At 33.5% G+C, this 18,904-nt stretch overlaps 1 protein-coding gene across 2 annotated transcripts in view; it reads right to left on the bottom strand.

The window, feature by feature from the left end:
• Window positions 1-18,904, bottom strand: part of Acf (ATP-dependent chromatin assembly factor large subunit) — a 383,051-nt gene that overhangs the window by 22,755 nt on the left and 341,392 nt on the right. For both annotated transcript variants that reach the window (XM_090399798.1, XM_090399799.1), the window contains 2 exons: window positions 17,468-17,593; window positions 637-723 (listed from right to left, as the gene is read on the bottom strand). In XM_090399798.1, the coding sequence (XP_090255924.1) occupies window positions 637-723; window positions 17,468-17,593 (213 nt within the window). The remainder of the gene's footprint in view (window positions 1-636; window positions 724-17,467; window positions 17,594-18,904) is intronic.

Raw genomic sequence — 18,904 nt, 5'->3', positions numbered from 1 at the left:
AACTCACATCCATTCCTTTTACACAGCCTATGCATTTAATCATTTGCTATCATAGCTCTTCTTCTTAATTCATTTTTATCATATTGAGATAATATACTTACTATTTTTCACTTTTGCACTCTTGTCTCTCCCAACAACCGTTTCATGTCCTCTCTCATACTGAACTCATCACTAGTTAAGTCATTAGTATCTACTACAATTATGATCTCAACTTATAATTTTTTTTTTCCTGTTTTTGAATTGCATGTGCTATATTTTTAATTTTAGCTCCTGGAAACTTGATATTATAGCCTGCTCATCAACAGCATGTTTTATGATAGTCGTCATACAAAATAACATCCTTCTTTTTATAAGCAATGTTACTTACCTGATTATCGCTTACTAACTTATTTGATTCCATGCTTTGTTGTTAATTATTCTGCTGCATAATTTTCTTTCTCTCTCTATGCTCATCCAAATGCCTCTCAACTTTCTGTAATTCTGGCACTGTCTCCCTGATAATCTGCTTTAATTTTGCTATTTTGAAGATTAATTCATTTTCAATAACCTCCTTAGAGGGGCAAGCCTTCTTGTTCTCAACAGGGAAAGAAAATAATACTTATTAAAGAGAGGTCAAAAGAACAGGAAATACTTTACCTTCATATTCTTCACTCATGGAGCTATCTTCTTTATTTCTTTTTCTATCCCAATCATCTGAATCTTCACTTCGTCGTCGTTTTATTCCTAGCACAAAGATTTTTCAATTAAAAAAAAAAAACACACATATATATATATATATACACACACACTAGACTTTTTTCCTCTTATAATTTATATTATTAATTTTGTAATTTAATGGCTTATGTATAAAAAAAAAAAAAAAAAAAAAATCAATGATTTTAACAATGACTAAAATGACCAAATGAATTAATTACTGTCAACGAAGTGTAGGATTATCCATCTAAAAGTTTCAACTGCCATTTCAAAATAAAAAAGTTTAGCTTTAACTACTAAGAAAAATCAATATTTCCTTTTCACAATTAATAATAAAATATTTTACTAATTTGTGTAATATCACAAATTAATTAAGGCACTAAAACAACAGATCAGATTTCTGTCATAACTGACTTCAAGTGTTATTGTTTTTCTGTCATAATATATCAATATATATATACTTCCTTTCTAAAATTTTGAATTCATGTAATTCTGGCAAAATAATCTCATGGTATATCATACATACCCTTAATGAAAAAAAGGAACCCAAGTCAAAAACAGCTGATTTTGCACTCGTATGGCATGATGTATTGTCTGACAGTTCCAGAGAGCCAAAGTATTCATCAAGGGAGGTCATACACCACCTATACTAGTTGTCATACCTTCTCTTAAATTCATTCACATTAGATGCACTCACCACTTCAACATTTCATCAAGGAATGAGAAAATTCCATCTCTCATTCCTTTCTTAACTGCACTTAAACTTAATTTCCATGGATGCCCCCTTGTCCTCTCCCTACTTTCCATATAACAAAAAATTTCATGAACTAACATCTTATACAACCCTCTCAGAAGTTTACAGACTTTTATCATATTGCTACTCTTTCTCCTGTTAACTAGTATCTGCACTCCACAAACTCTCAATCTGTCATCATAAACCACATTCCATAAATCCACTACAGCTTTTGTAACCCTTCTTTGCATCCATTCACAGATTCTTTATCTCCTTCAAACCCAGGTAGTCTTCCATTTCTGGATAAGTATGTCCAGAAATGGAAGGCACCTGTCTTTTACATCAAAAGTAAATTTAATTTTAGAACAGACTCAATTAATTTCCTCCAGAATCACAAAGCTCAGAAAAAGAAGAGTTACAGATGGCAAACACATTTATTGTCAGCATGTCGAAGCCAAATAGGCCTTACAGGAAAAGATCAATGTTGAGAATATGTTTGAAATATTCCATATGGTATTTGGCGAACAATTTCAGTTTCTTAAATCTGTTTGTAAAGCTTATTCTGGCAAGAAAAATTACCCACATTTATATTAAAATAATGATGTTTCTCCTGACACTGTAAACATTATTTGACTCACAGGTAACCTCTCTTTCAAGAGACTCTCCAATCATCATCTTACAATCATCTCCAATCAAATGTACTATGTCTCTTCTACTGATATGTCCATGGGCACTGTTCAGTAGACCTGGCAGCAAGCATTCCGGCTAAATCTATACTAGCATGATCAACCACTTCCCAATAGCCATTTATAGTTTAACTGTTAACTAGGGATGTGTCAAATATTTAGTTTTGTTTTGCTATGCAGCTGCTTCAGCAAGTTTTTCAAATTAGTAGGAAGATTCGGTATTCGACCAGCCAAAGCAGAAAACTTTCTGTTTTTGTGTCATTACTAATGCACCAAAATGGGAAAAGCCTCTCTTTATCTTGTGCGATTGTTCAAACAAAAGAGTTTTCACAGCTAATGAGTAACTTATTCTGCAGTACAGTTTCTCAGAAAATTTCTTTCATCACTAGATACCAGCTTATTCCTAGAAAGAACCACCCCCACCCAAGAAGTGTCAGAAATATTTATTAGGGATGTGCCAAATATTTGGCACATCCCTAATAAATATTTTTATTAGGGATGTGCCAAACCAGTATTCAGCCTGCCAAAGCAGAAAAATTCATGCCACATGCATCATAACAAAATACTCATTGTTTGCTATTGGTGTTTATTTTATTGGTCTTTGAGTTAATTTAGTTTATATAATGAAGCCTTAAAATACTAGAAGGACGATGGTTGTGGGCACAAATAATAAAACAAGCAATATTTGGAACTTTTATGATTTATGCAAAGATTCAAAATTTGAAAATGTAAAATATGCAAATTACAAACAACATATGGTAGAAGAAAAAATGCAAGTACAACTTCTATGAATGTTCAACACAACCATAGCGATGTATCTGTAAAAATAGTGAAAGTGAAATATCATGCCAGAATGTAAAAACAAGTAAGCAGTAGGGCCGGATAAAGATCCATAGAGGCCCTAAGCACTTAAAAGATTTTGGTGTCCCATATATATGTAATTCAAAATAAAACAAAACTTATAATAAGATGGAAAATAATGTTTATTTTTGTATACTTCAACTTTATTTAGATTTGAAAAGTTTTCTCCAATTTTTTTAATTGCAAAGTCTTTGATCAGATCCTCAAAATTAATCTTACGTAACACATCTGCTTCTATACTTAGTAGAGGTAAGGCATTCAACCTGCCTTGTTACATAGTTGTTCTGATGGGATTTTTAATATACTTCAACTGAGAAAATGAATGCTCAGCTGAGCAATTTGTGACCATTAATGTTAAAAATATACGAAAGGCAATGTCTACATTTGGAAAGGCACACTCAATATTGTCTTCTACAATTATTTTATAAAGTTCAGCATGACTGAATCTTGTTTTTACATTTTTTGTTGCACTGAACTTATGGTGCACATATGAGTGAAACTGCTGAAGCTTAGCTGAGAAATTAGTGTTCAAGTCCTCTGGGTAAGCATCAATCAGCTTTTGACCACACTGAGAATACCTTTTAATTTCAGTAGATGATGAAGTCACTGAAGTAGCATTATGTGGCACATCACTAAGAAAGAAAATCTCTCTGATATGTCTTTGTATATCTCTCCTCTTCTTCTCATCTCAATTTCAAGTTTGTCAACAATTGTCTACAAGATGGTGATACGAAATTTATCTCTGGCATTCAGATATACTTCTGGAGCATCTCCGTCATTGGGTACCTTCTTTCTGATACGTTTGTGAGTTTGAGCTGCCTTGTAATTAACATCTGGTAGCACTTCCTTTGTAGCTGCTTCATATCTTTCAAATTCATTTCGTGAAGTGCACAATTGGTCAGCTAATGATCCATACAGATCCGCACATGTTTTTAAGTTGACATCCTCATTCTGTAGAACTTGGCTTACTCTATGAAAATTTTGCAAAATCTTACCCCAAAAATTGAACATAAAAACGAATTCTAGTTCTTGCATCTTATTTGCAATATTATCTGCTTCTCTTCTAGTGTCTCCCTTTTGTGACTGGTCTTTGGCTATAGTCTAACACTTCTAAAATTTGAAGGAAAGATTTCAAAATTGCTGCTGTTGCCATAGCATGTGCCTCCCATCTGGTATTAGAGAGGGATTTTAAGACATTTTCATTTCCAATACAACGTTTAAGAATTGTCCGCCGGCTGGTTGAGGTTGAAAAAAAGGTATAGAGCAACTGCACTGTAGAGAAGAAATTAACTGCCTCTTGAAGGCAGTCAACAGCACTTCAGCCTACCAAATTTAGTGAATGAGCTGCACAGAGCAGATATATAGCAAACTTCTTTGTTTCTAAAATTTTTTGCTGCATCCCCTTATAATGCCCACACATGTTAGCAGCATTGTCATAAGACCCCTACATTTTGAAAGGTTTAGCTGATAAACTTTATGTAAGTACTGCAACACCTGTGTTAGATATTGAATGGAGAACTTATTGATAAGTTATTGATTCAATATCTAACATGTAAGCTTTACAAAATTACAAAGAAATTTGCATAATACCTGCTTACCAGCAGAAGGTGAGAAACACATAAGTATATATATATACCTGAGTAATATATTGAATTTATTTATTGTAAAATGGAAAGCTAAAAATCAAGAATAATGTCAGATTAGTATTTCATGTAAAGGAATAATGGCTTAATTTATGTATTATCAAACTATCAAGACATCATCAGTCGCTAGGTAAGAAATGACTAATAGGATCAACGGTCACATCTAAGCCGCAAGTACCTGTCGTAACGCCAAAGGCTGTAGCTTATGTGGAAAGCTGACGTAAGCGGTTTTCCTCGAACAACACCTAATAGCAAGGGGATCAACCTAAGGGCAATGTAAGCTATGGATCGTGTGAAAAACAATACAGAAAAGAGGGTGCTGAGAAAAAGTATTTAAGGCAATACGTGCCAAGCTAAAGGCCTTTTTCCTGTTTTCTTTGGGGATTTTGAAGATCGAGGACTCTCGATGAGTGATCGGAGATAGGACAAGCCGAGAGTCCTATGTCGACAACAACCGGCCGTATTCATGACCTGTGCTGAGAGGCATTCTGTGGAGATCCGTACGAGAATCAACAGCTCATGCAGAATGGTGCCAAATGCTGAACGACCCACCTGAGTGAGCGGAAAAAGTTTGTAGCAACAGCCATTTCTTGATTTGTGTCCGGTAGCAGAGAACGGAACAACTCAGTCACAAGACGAAGGATGACCCGAGCAACACGTGGCAGCTAATAGACCTTTGGAGGGACTTGGTAAAGTAAAGATTCTTTTGTTTTATATCTTGAGATTGTTTGAAGGTAGAATTTGTGTCTTGATAAAGCAAGACTGAGGACATTTTAGAGAACTTTGATAGAATAGAGTAATTAATACAGCCAATTCTATTAGACAAAGAATTGTATATCATAAATCTCTAACGTGTTTATGATTGAAATAGTGAAACCCTTTGTTAATTGAGTAAACTTAACTAAGAGAGAAACGATCTGAGAAATATCCATTTAAAGTAAATGTGAATGAAGGAACTTGACTTGAGTGTAACATTGTTTAAATTATCCATTGTATTACATGATTTTGCATGTCAGTTTATGTGAGAAAGTCAGATTAGTATTGAACAGTTTGCATAGATAAGCATAAGACATTAACTTAGCTAGAAATTCAGAAGTTTTGAAAACTTGATACAAGATTTAATGTACCTGTCTTTTAGTATTAATAAACATGTTTTGTTATTTGAATTTGAGTCTTGCCTGAATTTGAGGTTTACCACTTATAAAATTCGAACCAAATAGCAGGAAAGAGTTTAGAAAATTATATAATAGAGATTAGATCTTAGGTCATGAATGCAAGGAACCGAGATCTATATACTCGCGTGTGAATTTAGATTAACGTATATGCCTAAAACCTAGGAATATTTCCATGAGCATGAATTATAATCTTGTTATAGGAAGCTGGCTGGCACAGTTAAAATATAAATTTGCCAGTTTCTGAAGAGGAAATATCCCTATGGGTCAATCCGGATTATATATTAAGGAGAAAGATATAAAATTTAGGTAGAAGGATATAGAGAAGACTGGATCAATTTCGATCATACTTAAATACGTACTCTAATAAGGAAACGAAAATACAGAGACGTTACACCTGATTTGCCATTTCCTCACCGGTATGGCTTTTCATTTCCAGAAAGGTTAAAAAGCGTTCAATAGGCTGTCCATCTTTTAAGTACCTAAGTACAACACTTAACTGTTCGATATGTGACAGATGTGGTGTTGAATCAACTGACAAACTAAAATAACCAGAAGATTTTACTTCATCAACAATAAGCATGTGGACCTTTTGAGCCATCAGTTGAAAGAGTTGCTCACAGGTGGACAATTTCCATATTTCGTAATGTGACCTGCTAAAAATGGATCAAACTGACTTATGAGCTCAAGCAGCCCTAAAAAGTTCCCATTTTGCAATGTTCCAAATCTTTCTTCTGTTCCTCAAAAAGCCAAGCCATGTTCAGCTAACGTATGAATAACAGCTATGACACACCTTAGGACATGTTCCCAGTAATCACACTCTTCCTGAATTTGTTTTTCCAACTGTTGTCCCAACCCTACACGTTGTCTGCGAGTTAAGTATGCTAGCATAGAGTCTCGGTGAGTAGTGCTTTTTTCATGTTGATCAATTACAATAGTATTTTGCCAGTCACTGAACCCTTCTTCTATTGTAACAAAATGTGAGAAATTTTTAGGAGCAAACAGTTTACAAACAAAACAATAAACTGATCCCTTTCAGTTAGCTTTGCAGTTTTGGAATCTAATTCCAAAGTCTCCACAGAAATAAAAAGACTATTTTGTTAAATATTAGGTGGCAATCGACACAGTTACACATATCACAAGCAAAATCTTGTGCTTTCGTGCTTTAATTATCTCTTATTTTACCGGAGTCGCACTTCTGCAACAGCTAGGCCTTTTACCGGAGGTGCGTTTCTGAGACAATGACGTGATTTGTTTTATATTTGCTTCTGGAGCTTATTATAAGACATAATTTATTAAAACAAGACCTAAAACAGACAGGAAAAAAATAAAATGGTTACGTTAATTATAAAAAATTACCTCATTTGACGCAATGGTAATGCCAGAAAGCATCGTGAGCGATGTCATGCACGTGGTTAGAGTTTTATTAGGCCTTCTACACGTCATTATTTATTGAAACAAAGTAGGTAACAGTAAGAAAAGATAAAAACAATGAAAAACTAATTAAAAGTTAATTTAAATTAAATCCGTCATCTAACTAAAGCAGAAATTCTGTGGTGCCTCCCTTTCCATGATGCCCTAAGCACGTGCTTAATGGTTAATCCAGCCCTGGTAAGTAGTCAGATTTGATAATAAATTCACCAATAACAAATGTGCAAAAAACAAAAACAAATGTGTTATGTCATATACAATTGTTTAAAATGAAGGATTTACTAAACTAATGAGCAAAGTTGCTACACAGTACAGTATGCCCGAAAGAAAATATTTTGCAGAAAAAATAATTCCATATATTTATGCTCAATTAGTTGTATCTATTAAAAACAATACTGTAGATCCCAAATCTATTTATCTTTCATCAGATATAGGAATCTGCAAAATACAAACATTCAATATAACCATACACTTTTGAATCATCAACATTTTCCTGGAAGGCATACATATTTCACAGATTCACGTAATGGTTTGAAAATGGTGCTACTATTGTTAAGGGGTGTAACGATGCTGAATTGCAAGCATTTCATGTTTTATTCACATGTTCCAATTAGCAAAAATGGATTATTAGTGCACAGATGCCAATTTCAAATTTAATAGCAGTGTGTTGGAAAATAGCAGGACATTTTAATCATAAATCTGCTTCATGCTTGAAACTAAAAGAAAATCTAACCGAGATGAACACAAGCTACATAAAATTATCTAGTTTAAGATATGTTTACTTGGCAGTACTTTTTATATGTTACAATACAACAACAGAAAAGGGAGTTAAATATCTACATAATCAACAATTAAAATACATTAAGCTGAAATCAGTGTTCTATAATGAAACCACTGCTAAATTTATTGGAGCCTTTCGAGGAAATTACCAATACCATGAGTTCAAATTCTGCTTTAAATTTGGAAGTGCTCCAAACTATTGTGATTCTGCAAATGTATTTATCTAAAGATGATGATAATTCTTTTTTATGAGTAGGAACAATGAAAAAAAATTTCTCTGTGAAGAAATTATCAGAAGATTTGATATTTTATTCAAAAATAAATAAATATACTATTTCAACAATATTAGATCCAAGATTTAAGCTAGCATTTTTCAAGTTAGACAAAATTGATTATATTAAAAGCATTCTAATTAATAGAGAAATATAATTTGGAAGTATCAAGTGATAAAGTATACAGAATTCATCAAAAAAGGTGAGGTGGTGAGAAATTCAAAGCAAAAAGAAAAATAGCAGTAAATTATGGCAGTGTTTTGAGAACGTTACTTCTGCTGCTGCATCGACACTATGTCGAAGCAGAATTAGCCATAGCAAAATATTAATGATGAGATGATTACATATTTTAATAAACCACTGTTAAAAAAGAAACAATGGGCAAAGTGATTTTCCATTAGTGGAAAATCACTTTGCCCATTTTGAGTTAAAATATCAAGGATTTTTTTTTTTTTTGGCACCAGCTACAATCGTATAGAGCATAGGTTCCCAAAGTGGGCTGTACCACTCCCAGTGGGTGCTGAAGCCTTCTAAAGGGACTATAGTTGGATCAGAAGCTTTTTTTTTTTTTGGGGGGGGGGGGGGCATCAAGTGGTCTAGGGGTCGGTGGCTCTTTATAGAATAAATTAATAATATATATTTAAAAATTAATTATTTTCGTGATTTTGCAATTAGATAATCATTTAAATCATTTTATGCCTGTCTTACATGATCAATTTTCTATTTCAATTATTTAATCATTTGAAAATTTACCATGTCTGATAGAAATAGATGTCAATGAGAAAATAGAGCATGTATATATGTGTGTTTACAGTTATAATAGGTTACAGTATGTTTACAGTAGCAAATATATTCATTATATTTCATTTCAAAATATATATAAAATATATAAAACAACTTTTCTAATTGATTTGTACAAAAATAAACCGACTTTTATTTAATTTAATGTTACGAGTAAAAATAATAATGCCAAGAAAGAAATAAAATTGTAAATTTTAGTTAGCCAGTTAGTACTAACTTATATTGCTAACTAGAGGGAAAAAACAAAGCAAATATTATTCAAAACTTACTATACTGTTTCCTGTGGTTATGTTTTGTAGGTTTGTTGTTTATATCTTGTGTAATTATTTTATTTATTAATTATTATTTATAATTATCCATTTGAATAAAATTCAAAACTGGATACCAAGAGTTCTGGCTTCAAAAATAAATACCAACACTGTATTATGGGAAATAGTGCCGAGATTTTTTAATTGCATTTCAATCTTCTTAATTGGCTGAGCGTGGGTTTAGTGCTGTAGTGAATTTACTATCTACGAAAAGGAACTGATTGCATACAACTGAGCATGTCGATTTACGACTGTTTTTAATGAAAGTTGAACCCGATATTAACAAACTTTTAAAAATGCACCAGGCTCATCCTTCACATTAATTCGTTATTTTTTCTTTGTAAGTTCGAAATAAACCATCTAATACATTTGATGGTGTTTTTAATTATTACAATAAGATTCTTACTAATATAATGCAATCTCTTAATATGAATTCCGAATTTTCATATTTAAACCATATGAAACTTCACATTAATTTGTTATTTTTGCTTTGTATTTTTACTTTATAAGTTAGAAATAAACAATTTTGTAATATATTTAATGGTGTTTTAATTATTCCAATAAGATTCTTACTAATGCAATGCAATCTCTTAATTGTATTCCACATTTTCATATTTAAACCATTGTATGAAACTGTGCATAATGTTATTCGAGCATACATTTTACAATCTTTACATATGGGCTACGTTTCACCAAAAACGGTATAGCAATAACTGTGTTCAAGATGAAGCACATATTGGCCACTTCTTTTTAAAAATTTAACGGCATAAGCAGTAATGTATCGTTAGTTGCTATTTACGTCAAAAATATCAAACGGCTTGAACGAGGAAAACTGTTATAATGGGGGGGGGTTACAAAATTTATTTCTTGCGAAGTGGACAGTGGCCTGAAAAAGTTTGGGAACCAATGGTATAGAGTGAAAGAGTCTTTTCAGAAGTCAAAAATATTTATGAAGAAACCAGAATTACACTTAAAAAAAAAAAAAAAAAAACATTTTCCTTCTTCATCAAATTCCTGACATGTACCCTCGAGGGGTGTACAGGATATAGTACTACATGAAAAAATTACATCATTACTAACTTCCTATCTACAATTTTGCTCCAAATCAGTCTGTCACTTGTCAAGACTCCAATATTATCATTATCAGTACTTATATTTCTATCGTCTAAGGCACATTATACTGTATCAATCCACCTATATCTTGGTCTTCCTCTGGGTCATTTTCCTGTCAACATGGCAGAGAACACTTGTTTTGCTAATCTTTCCTCTCCCATTCTATTTAAATGACCTAAGTGACCTAAGTGAGATTAGCTCTGCTAATGCATTCCTGGATGCTGACAATGTCAAGTTCTTTCCTAATATCCTCATTTTTAATATGATATTGCCATTGATGCCATCTGTTCAGACCTCTAATCTTTCTCAGGACTCTCATATCTGCGGTCTCTAGTCATTGGTCAAGTGTTTTACTTCTGACCCAGCTCTCAGATCCATAAGTTAAAACTGGTTTGAACACTGTCTTGTATACAGCTAAATTAGTGTTCCGACAAATTTCTCTCTTATTCCATATGAATTTACTCAATTGACTTCCTATCATACCAGCTTTGTTGATTCTGTTGTCTATTCCCATATTTAATTTAGATCATGCCTAAGTAGCTATAAAAGTTTTACTTGTTCCACAGGTTCCCTATTCAAAACACAGTTGACATTTTCAACAATTCTAACTATTTTCATTGTCTTTGTCTTTTTAATGCCCACCTTCATACCATATCCATTACAACAGTTATTCAATTTACTCAGGAAATCTTGCAAACTTGTAGCGGATTTATTTAGAAGTATAACATCGTCCGCATAAAGCAAAGTGCTGACATTAACATCTCCGATTCTGATATCATGTTTAATACCACTTTCCTTCATAATGTGATCCATATCGATAATGAATAACAGAGGGGATAATGTACATCCTTGTCTCACACCAGATTTAACATTAAACCATCTTCCTGTACTTCCTTCAATTCTAACTGCTGACTTACAACTCAAATACAGACTAAGTATTGCTTGATATAATGCCCCATTGACACCATATAAGTGTAGCTTATTGAATAGCTTCTCTCTTGGCACCATGTGATATGCCTTTTCCAGATCGACAAAAACTTAAATACAGATCTATGTTATATTCCCATGCTTTCTCGACTATTTGTCGTAAAGTGAAGATCTGATCCTTACAGTCTCTATTTGGCCTGAATCCAGCTTGTTCTTCACCAAGCTTTTCTTCCACAATTCTTCTCAACCGTTTCTCAAGTATGCTTGCATAGATCTTGCCAGGAACACTCAGTAGGGAAATACCTCTGTAATTCTCACATTCAGTTCTATTTCCCTTTTTATATATGGGTACTATTAGAGTTCTACTCCACTCATCGGGAATTCATCCCTCTGTCCAGGCTTTCTGAACTATGCGGTGCAGCCACTGTCAGACTTTTATACCATCATTTCTGGTCGAATACCCTCTACTCCTGCTACCTTTCCACATTTCAAGCCTTTGATGGCTTTTTCTACTTCAAGTATGGATATGTATTCCTGACTGCATGCATGATCTGTGATTTTTACAACTGTACTATCACTGCTTGTTTCATTTAGCAATTTTTCGAAGTAATTACTCCATACTTCAAAGATATCTTTTTCTACTGTTTTCATGTAACCTTTATCATCTCTAACTCCTTTTACAGCACTCTCTGCTCCATTTCTAAGCTTCTTCAACAACCTCCAGTATATCTTACCACCTTCTTGATATTTATTTTCTATGTTCTTGCCAAAGTCCTCCCATGACTTTTGTTTAGCTAGTTTTAGACAGTGTTTAGCTTTCTTACATTTGTCTCTGTATTCTCTAAGAGCATACGCTGACTTATTTGACAGGAACTTTTGATATGCTTTCTTCTTTTCCTTCACTGCCCCTTTAACTTCCTGTGTCCATCATGGAGTTCTGATTTTTCTATCCTTGCAGACAACCTCACCACATGCATTTCTGGCTGAATCAATCAGGGTTTTCTTCAAGGCTTGCCACTGAATCTCAAAGGTTTGGTTCCTGTTCTTAAACTCTTTCATTTTTGCTTCAATAATCTTTGCATATTTTAGTCTACAGTTCACATTTGAGAGTTTCTCAACTTTTATTCGCTTTAAAACTTTCTTACATGTTATTCTTTTCAATGAGAAATGAATTTTATCCTGCTCAAGACTAAATAGTGATCGCTTCCAATTTCAAATGCTCTGTACACTCTGGTGTCCTGCACCAGGGAGAAAACATCACTATCAACAATAACATAGTCAATGAGACTTTTCTTATTCCTTGCCTCTTCTCTCCATGTGAATTTGTACACATTTTCATGTTGGAACAGGGTGTTAGTAATAACCAGTCCATGACCTGTGCAGAAATCCAACAGATATTTGCCATTATTATTGGCTTTGCTCCTTTCTTCAAATTTTCCCAAAATATTTTTGTATGTCTGACAATCATTTCCTACTCTGCTATTTAGATACCCCGACAAGGACCAACTTTTCCCTTTTCATTGTGTCAGTTGCTTTTTCTAAAGCGTCAAAAAATTCCTCCACTTCTATCTTAGTAGAACCTTTTGTGGGACCATAGGCACAAATAAGTCTCATTGTCCAGTTCCCTATTCTCATATTTGCCCACATTACTCTACTTGAAACTGACTGCCATTCAAGAAGATTAGCCTCGTATTTTGTGTTGAATACTATGGCTACTCCTTCTTTTCCTTGATTGTCCTTTCCTGAACATTTTGTATTTATTGTTCAGAAAGAACTCACCAGTTTTTGTCTTTTTTTTTTTTTGTTTCAGTCACCCCTATTATGTCGATCTGGTACTTATCTAATTCCTCAGCTAGCTCCATTTCTTTGCCATTCCTTTAACTCTGGTGATGTTGAGTTGGGGTGTGCTTTCAGATTTGTTCCAGTAGCTGACTTTTTGCTGTTCGCCCTGGAGAAAACAACGGGGGCCTTGTTTAACCGGGCGACGCCTCAGCCGGCATGAAATTTTGTCATGTTGTACCATCATTTTTTTTTATATTTTGGTTTAACCAATAAGAATACAATTTGGTCGGCTAAATCCCAAATTGCCAGCCCATTCTCGTTCGTTTAGTATCCAGATAGATACCCAACAGGGTGCACCACGAGAAGGTGAGGATTGGACATTAGGTCAGAAGCCCTGGTCGATTCTCCACATTCCTTTAAAGGCTATGTGGACGTCTCCTCTCAGTTATACAGCTTTGACCGCATATCACATATATATTGTTACTTACAGAAATAAGAACATAATGTTTTTTTCAATTATGTGCTGCATTCTTTCTTTTAATAAATTCTTTGACATTCACACTGGACACTGTGACAAATTACCTCGCACTTTCAGCTTGGTTTCTCTCGAACATGCTAAATATCGATACATGTGCTTTCCAGGAAACCTAACTTATGTTAGAAAAGAAAAGACTTTTTGTTTTCCAGTTATATCAGTCACCAATAATTAAGACAAATTCTATAACTGTATTTTTAAAATTCTAAATTTAAAAATCAATAATCATGAACTCTTTGTAAATTAAAAGCCATCTGAGGGAAAGAATAACAATGTAAATAGTTTGTTGGTTACACAAATATCCAATAATTTACAGCTCTGCTGTTATGGGTAGTGCAATAAAAGTCACTCTAGTAGACAATGAATTACATGTCATCCTATAAACTCTAGTTACGCAGGTGAGAATTTCTGAAGGGTTTCATTTCGGGGGGAGGAGTAGCAGTTTGTTTTGAAATAAATGACTAACAGATAATACAGTGTCTGCATAAAAATGTGTGACTGCTCGGCCGAAGTGGAAGGGAAATTTACACAATCAAGTGAGCCAACTCTGGATAAACAACACATGCAAACCATAGCCCAGAATGTGCTAAAAATATCCATATATATATTTTTTTTGTTGTTGTTTGTGAAATTTAAACAAGAATTTTAGAAATTTCATTCAGTATGCTTCAGCACATCCCTAATTACAACAGAACAACAGCTATAAATATATTATTACTAGGGATGTGCTGAATATTCGGTTTTGCTTCAGCTGACCGAAGCAGAAAAATGCCCATCCATCCTGACATCCACTATTTCCCTATTTGTCTTGTGTTCCTTCTCTCATGTTACCCCCCCCCCCCCCTGCATTCACAGTGCTCTTACTCTACTTACCTACTGTTCCATGTCACCTCTTGCTTTCTCAGGTCTTCCATTCACTTCACTCATCACTCTCTCTTACACCAAGTTTCTCCATCTGACTCATACCAAATCCATTTAAATATAGCCCATCTCTTTCATATACAGATCCATCCATTCCTCAAATTCATCCCACATTTATGAATTCATTTCTCCTCCCACCTCACCTCATCAATATCATACCTGGGCAACACACTGACTACCTTTCTTACCATACTGTTATCTTTTACTCTCCTTAGAAACTTCCTGATATCCATCCTTAAATTCTCCTTATTGTCATCCAGATCATTTGTGCATACTACCAACTCTCTTGCTGGCTTCGTCCTCATATCTAGTGCTTCAATCCCCTGGAAAGCAAACCTTATGCACTTTCTCATTTACCACACCTCTAATAATCAAATCCACATACATGGCCACTATCGAATCATTGGATACCTCATTCACACTTATTTCACTTTTAACTGCAGATGGGCAGAGCACAATACCACACACACACACTAGCTATGAATTAGGTTACTCCTTTTTTAAAATGTGCACAGGGTTAGAAAATGAACAAGTCTTATTACATACATGTTCAATAATTTAAAGTCCTCTGAAATTTAACAATATATATAAAATAAGCATTGCTACAGTTCTTAAATGATGGAATAATATCCCATCCCATTAAACGATTGATCACCTGTACATACTTCTGAGACATCACCTGAGAGAACATTACTGCTATTTTTTTAATTCCATTTACAGTTAACAAACAAAAACAGTAAACTCTAGTTAACTCGATAATGATTTTTTCTCTCTTTATATCAGAACACGAAATGCATTTTCATCAGTATTTACAAATAGTTCTCAGCAGAGCAGGCTAACTGACAAGTTAAATCTTGACTAATCTGGATTACATGTTAAAGGTCATATTCATATTATTATTTCTGTAATAAAAGCAAATAAATGAAGCAAAAATAAGGAGCAAGAAAGGAATCTTGACAAGAGACAAATTTTTCTGATTTAGAAACTACCTATAATCTTGTGAATTTACTTCAGAAATAGCACTAATACTTAATTTAACCAGTGACTATTTTTTTAAAGTTTTGCTTCTTTTGACTACTAACAAGTATAGACTATTTATGGATTACTTTTGGTTCTAATGTATTTTTTTGTTTGTCAATTGCGTGTGTTCTGAACAGTTTGCCTGTTCTGATGGACGAAAATCCCTCTACCTCCATGTGAGACTGACTAACTCACCTTTGGTCGAAAGACCTGGGTTCGATTCCCATCCATGATGGGAGGAAGGGAATCGAACCCACATCTTTCTGAACAAAGGGTTTTGTCTACACCAACTGAGTTATGGAGGCTCCCTGCAATTAGAAAGGCCTGGATTCAAATCCTGTCTAGGATACAAAGAACTTTTATAACAGCTTTTCATCTGAAGACAAGTCAGTCAGTCACAATGGAGGTGATAAGATTTTTCATCCAGAAGAACACATGCAAGACAATGATCTACTCCAGCACACTGTTTCTCCTTTTCACTTGACAAACCCGTGAACAAAACACAGCACTGCCTTATTTTCCACACAAAAAAAAACCCTTCTCTTCCAGCCTTACTTTTGACAACACCCAAATCACCATGTATGATGAGATCTATATTCTTGAGACAACACTAAACTCAAATTCTTTTTTGGCACAAACACATTACAAATATTGCCTCCTCTGCCTCCAAATAATTAGATTTTTCGTTTTCTTTTCTTGCTCTGTAGTGGTACTATTACAAGATCATTAGTGTTATTTCTAAACATATATCTGTGTGTTCTCCTAGCTGGTCGGCCTGGTTGCAGAATGAAAAGGAATAAAAGCAAAACAAAATGAAACTCGACTTTCTGGAAGGAAAAACCCTACCACATGTGGAACTATTTAATGCTTCTTTGCATTCTTAACAGGATTAGTCGAAGAAACAGCCTAAGCTATGGAGGTTCTCGAGTATTCTTCATAATTAATCATTTTCTGTTAACTGAGATTTTCCTTTTAATTCTTAAATTACGAATCATCACAGAACATACATAAATATGCATTTTTAACATAAATGTATTATATATTGATTGTATTATAATAGAATATGTTATTAACAACAGAGTATATCAATCTCTTGTAATGCATATCTGCATTAGAAGGTGCTTCTCTATTTAAGTTTCCTTGCAATTTCAATGTTCATTCAAACTTGAATAAGAATAACAAATAATATTGGCCAGCAAAGATACCTTCAATACAAAACTCGGCAAATCAACAGGTTTCCATTCTGAGTTTGTTTTCTTAAACCTTAAGTCACATAAAGAAAACATTCATTTCCTTTCTGACTTTGAAACGAGCAAAGGTTAATGCTATTATTCAATTGTAAACGCACAAAACTCACAGAGCTATAAACTCACCCAAAGCAGGATTTTACAAACACTAATGTACACATTAGAGATTTAAACCCACAGCTTGTTGGTTGGGGGGGGGGGGGGAGATGTTATTCCTTTGGCCAACCAGGACAGTACTTGAGTGTACAAGTATTAAATCATGTTGCCTGTTACTGAAGTAAAAATCTGATTTTTGTAAGTCAAAATCTCAGTGGCTTTACAGAGATGTAGTTTCATATAATGTGATTTCTTCCAATTTATGTCGGAACAACATTAGATTGTCTCGTAGCATTAATTTTAAACTTCAATAATGCTTTATTAGAAATCATTACTTAATCCTCAACTAAATAATGATTACCCATTTAAGTTTTAATGTAAATGACTGTAGAAAGAATAAGAAAAGGATCATAAAATAAGAATTTCTATGAAGATTTAATACTCACTTTCATTAACTGTTCTGTTTCCAGAAACTTTAGTTATGAGTTTTCTACTCTTATCGCTGATCTTCTTTATCTCTGTGGTAAGGATAGCTTGAGACCTTGTTCTATATGCACCGGTTGAATTTAATGCTAGAAAGTATGCAGAAATATTAAATACAGGTAAGTGTGTGTGTAAGTGCTATATAAATTCTATTTTTAAATACATAGACCAGCAGTAGTATCCAATGGAGATTTGTTCCATTTCAAAGCTAAGCCGAAAGGAAAGCTCTAACCACATAAAGACTTCCCACACACTTTTTGTGTTTCTCAACAGTCTTTTAAACCACACTGCATTTTAAATCTAATTTTTAAGCCAAATTTTAAATATTTTCAAGGAAAAATTGCAATTTTTTAATCAATGCAGTCAAAAAATTGACTGCTGAGTTTCATATATGATTTTTTAAAAGGTCTTCACACAAGCATGAATTAATTGATGTGTAAGATTTGATAATTAACCTGATTTCTAAATTAAACTATTTGAAATTGGAAAATAAATAACATTGTTAGTTTCTTATAATACGTTAATTTACTTCTCTATAAAAAGGGGACATAGATTTATGTTAATAAAGTCAATTTGTAAGATTTAGAGTTGTAATTATAAGCAACTTCTATTAGTAAAGTTTGTGATATAGTCACTAAATTCACTTCACCAATGTTTCATAATGGTGAAGTTCTCTAACACATGGCATTAGCAGCTCAAGTTCAGGAATTACATTCACTAACAATTATCAAATGCATGTTATCATTTCTTCAGGACTGAACTTTATAACGAAGCTTTTCGTCTCTTTAACAGTGAACCACCATCAGAGGATATAAATCTAAAGATGGTAACCTGATTAAGTTTTAAATGTATAATAGAGATTGGTGAAAATTAAGTTCTCACGTAACAAATAGATATGAAGATGTGCCAGCATATAATTAACAATGGAGATAAAATTTTATTCTATTGTGTTTGAGGAAAGAAGAATTATACTCTCCTATTAACCAGCAATTTGAAGACAAGAAAAGCCAAAGCAAGAGAAAAATATTTGCTCTATAGCCTGCTGAGATTGGGGAAATTTAGACAAGTTTCTTTTAAAAATTCCAAAGAAAATTTTCTAACAGCAGTCTTCTTTACTTATTGAAAGGAGACTACTGCTCTGAAAATCAGATGAAGTGATTACGATAATTTTTTTTTTTTTTTTTTTAAACCGAACTATTTTATTTATATGAGTCCAAGTTGGAGATAAATGTTTAACCACGCTACCGGTCAAGACGTCAAGGTTAACATGGATGAGAAGCGCATATTAAAATTTTAATACCATTGATATTACATTGAAATATATGATGGATACGAAGCATATGAGGATGTGTATTTGATCCATAATGGCCAGTTAGGTGGTTAAAGAACTCCTAAATTGA

Source organism: Typopeltis vanoorti, chromosome 10 (assembly GCF_054136105.1).
Source record: "Typopeltis vanoorti isolate ZY-2024b chromosome 10, IOZ_Tvanoo_1.0, whole genome shotgun sequence".
NCBI lineage: Eukaryota > Metazoa > Arthropoda > Arachnida > Uropygi > Thelyphonidae > Typopeltis > Typopeltis vanoorti.
This window is presented reverse-complemented; position numbering and strand designations above follow the sequence as displayed.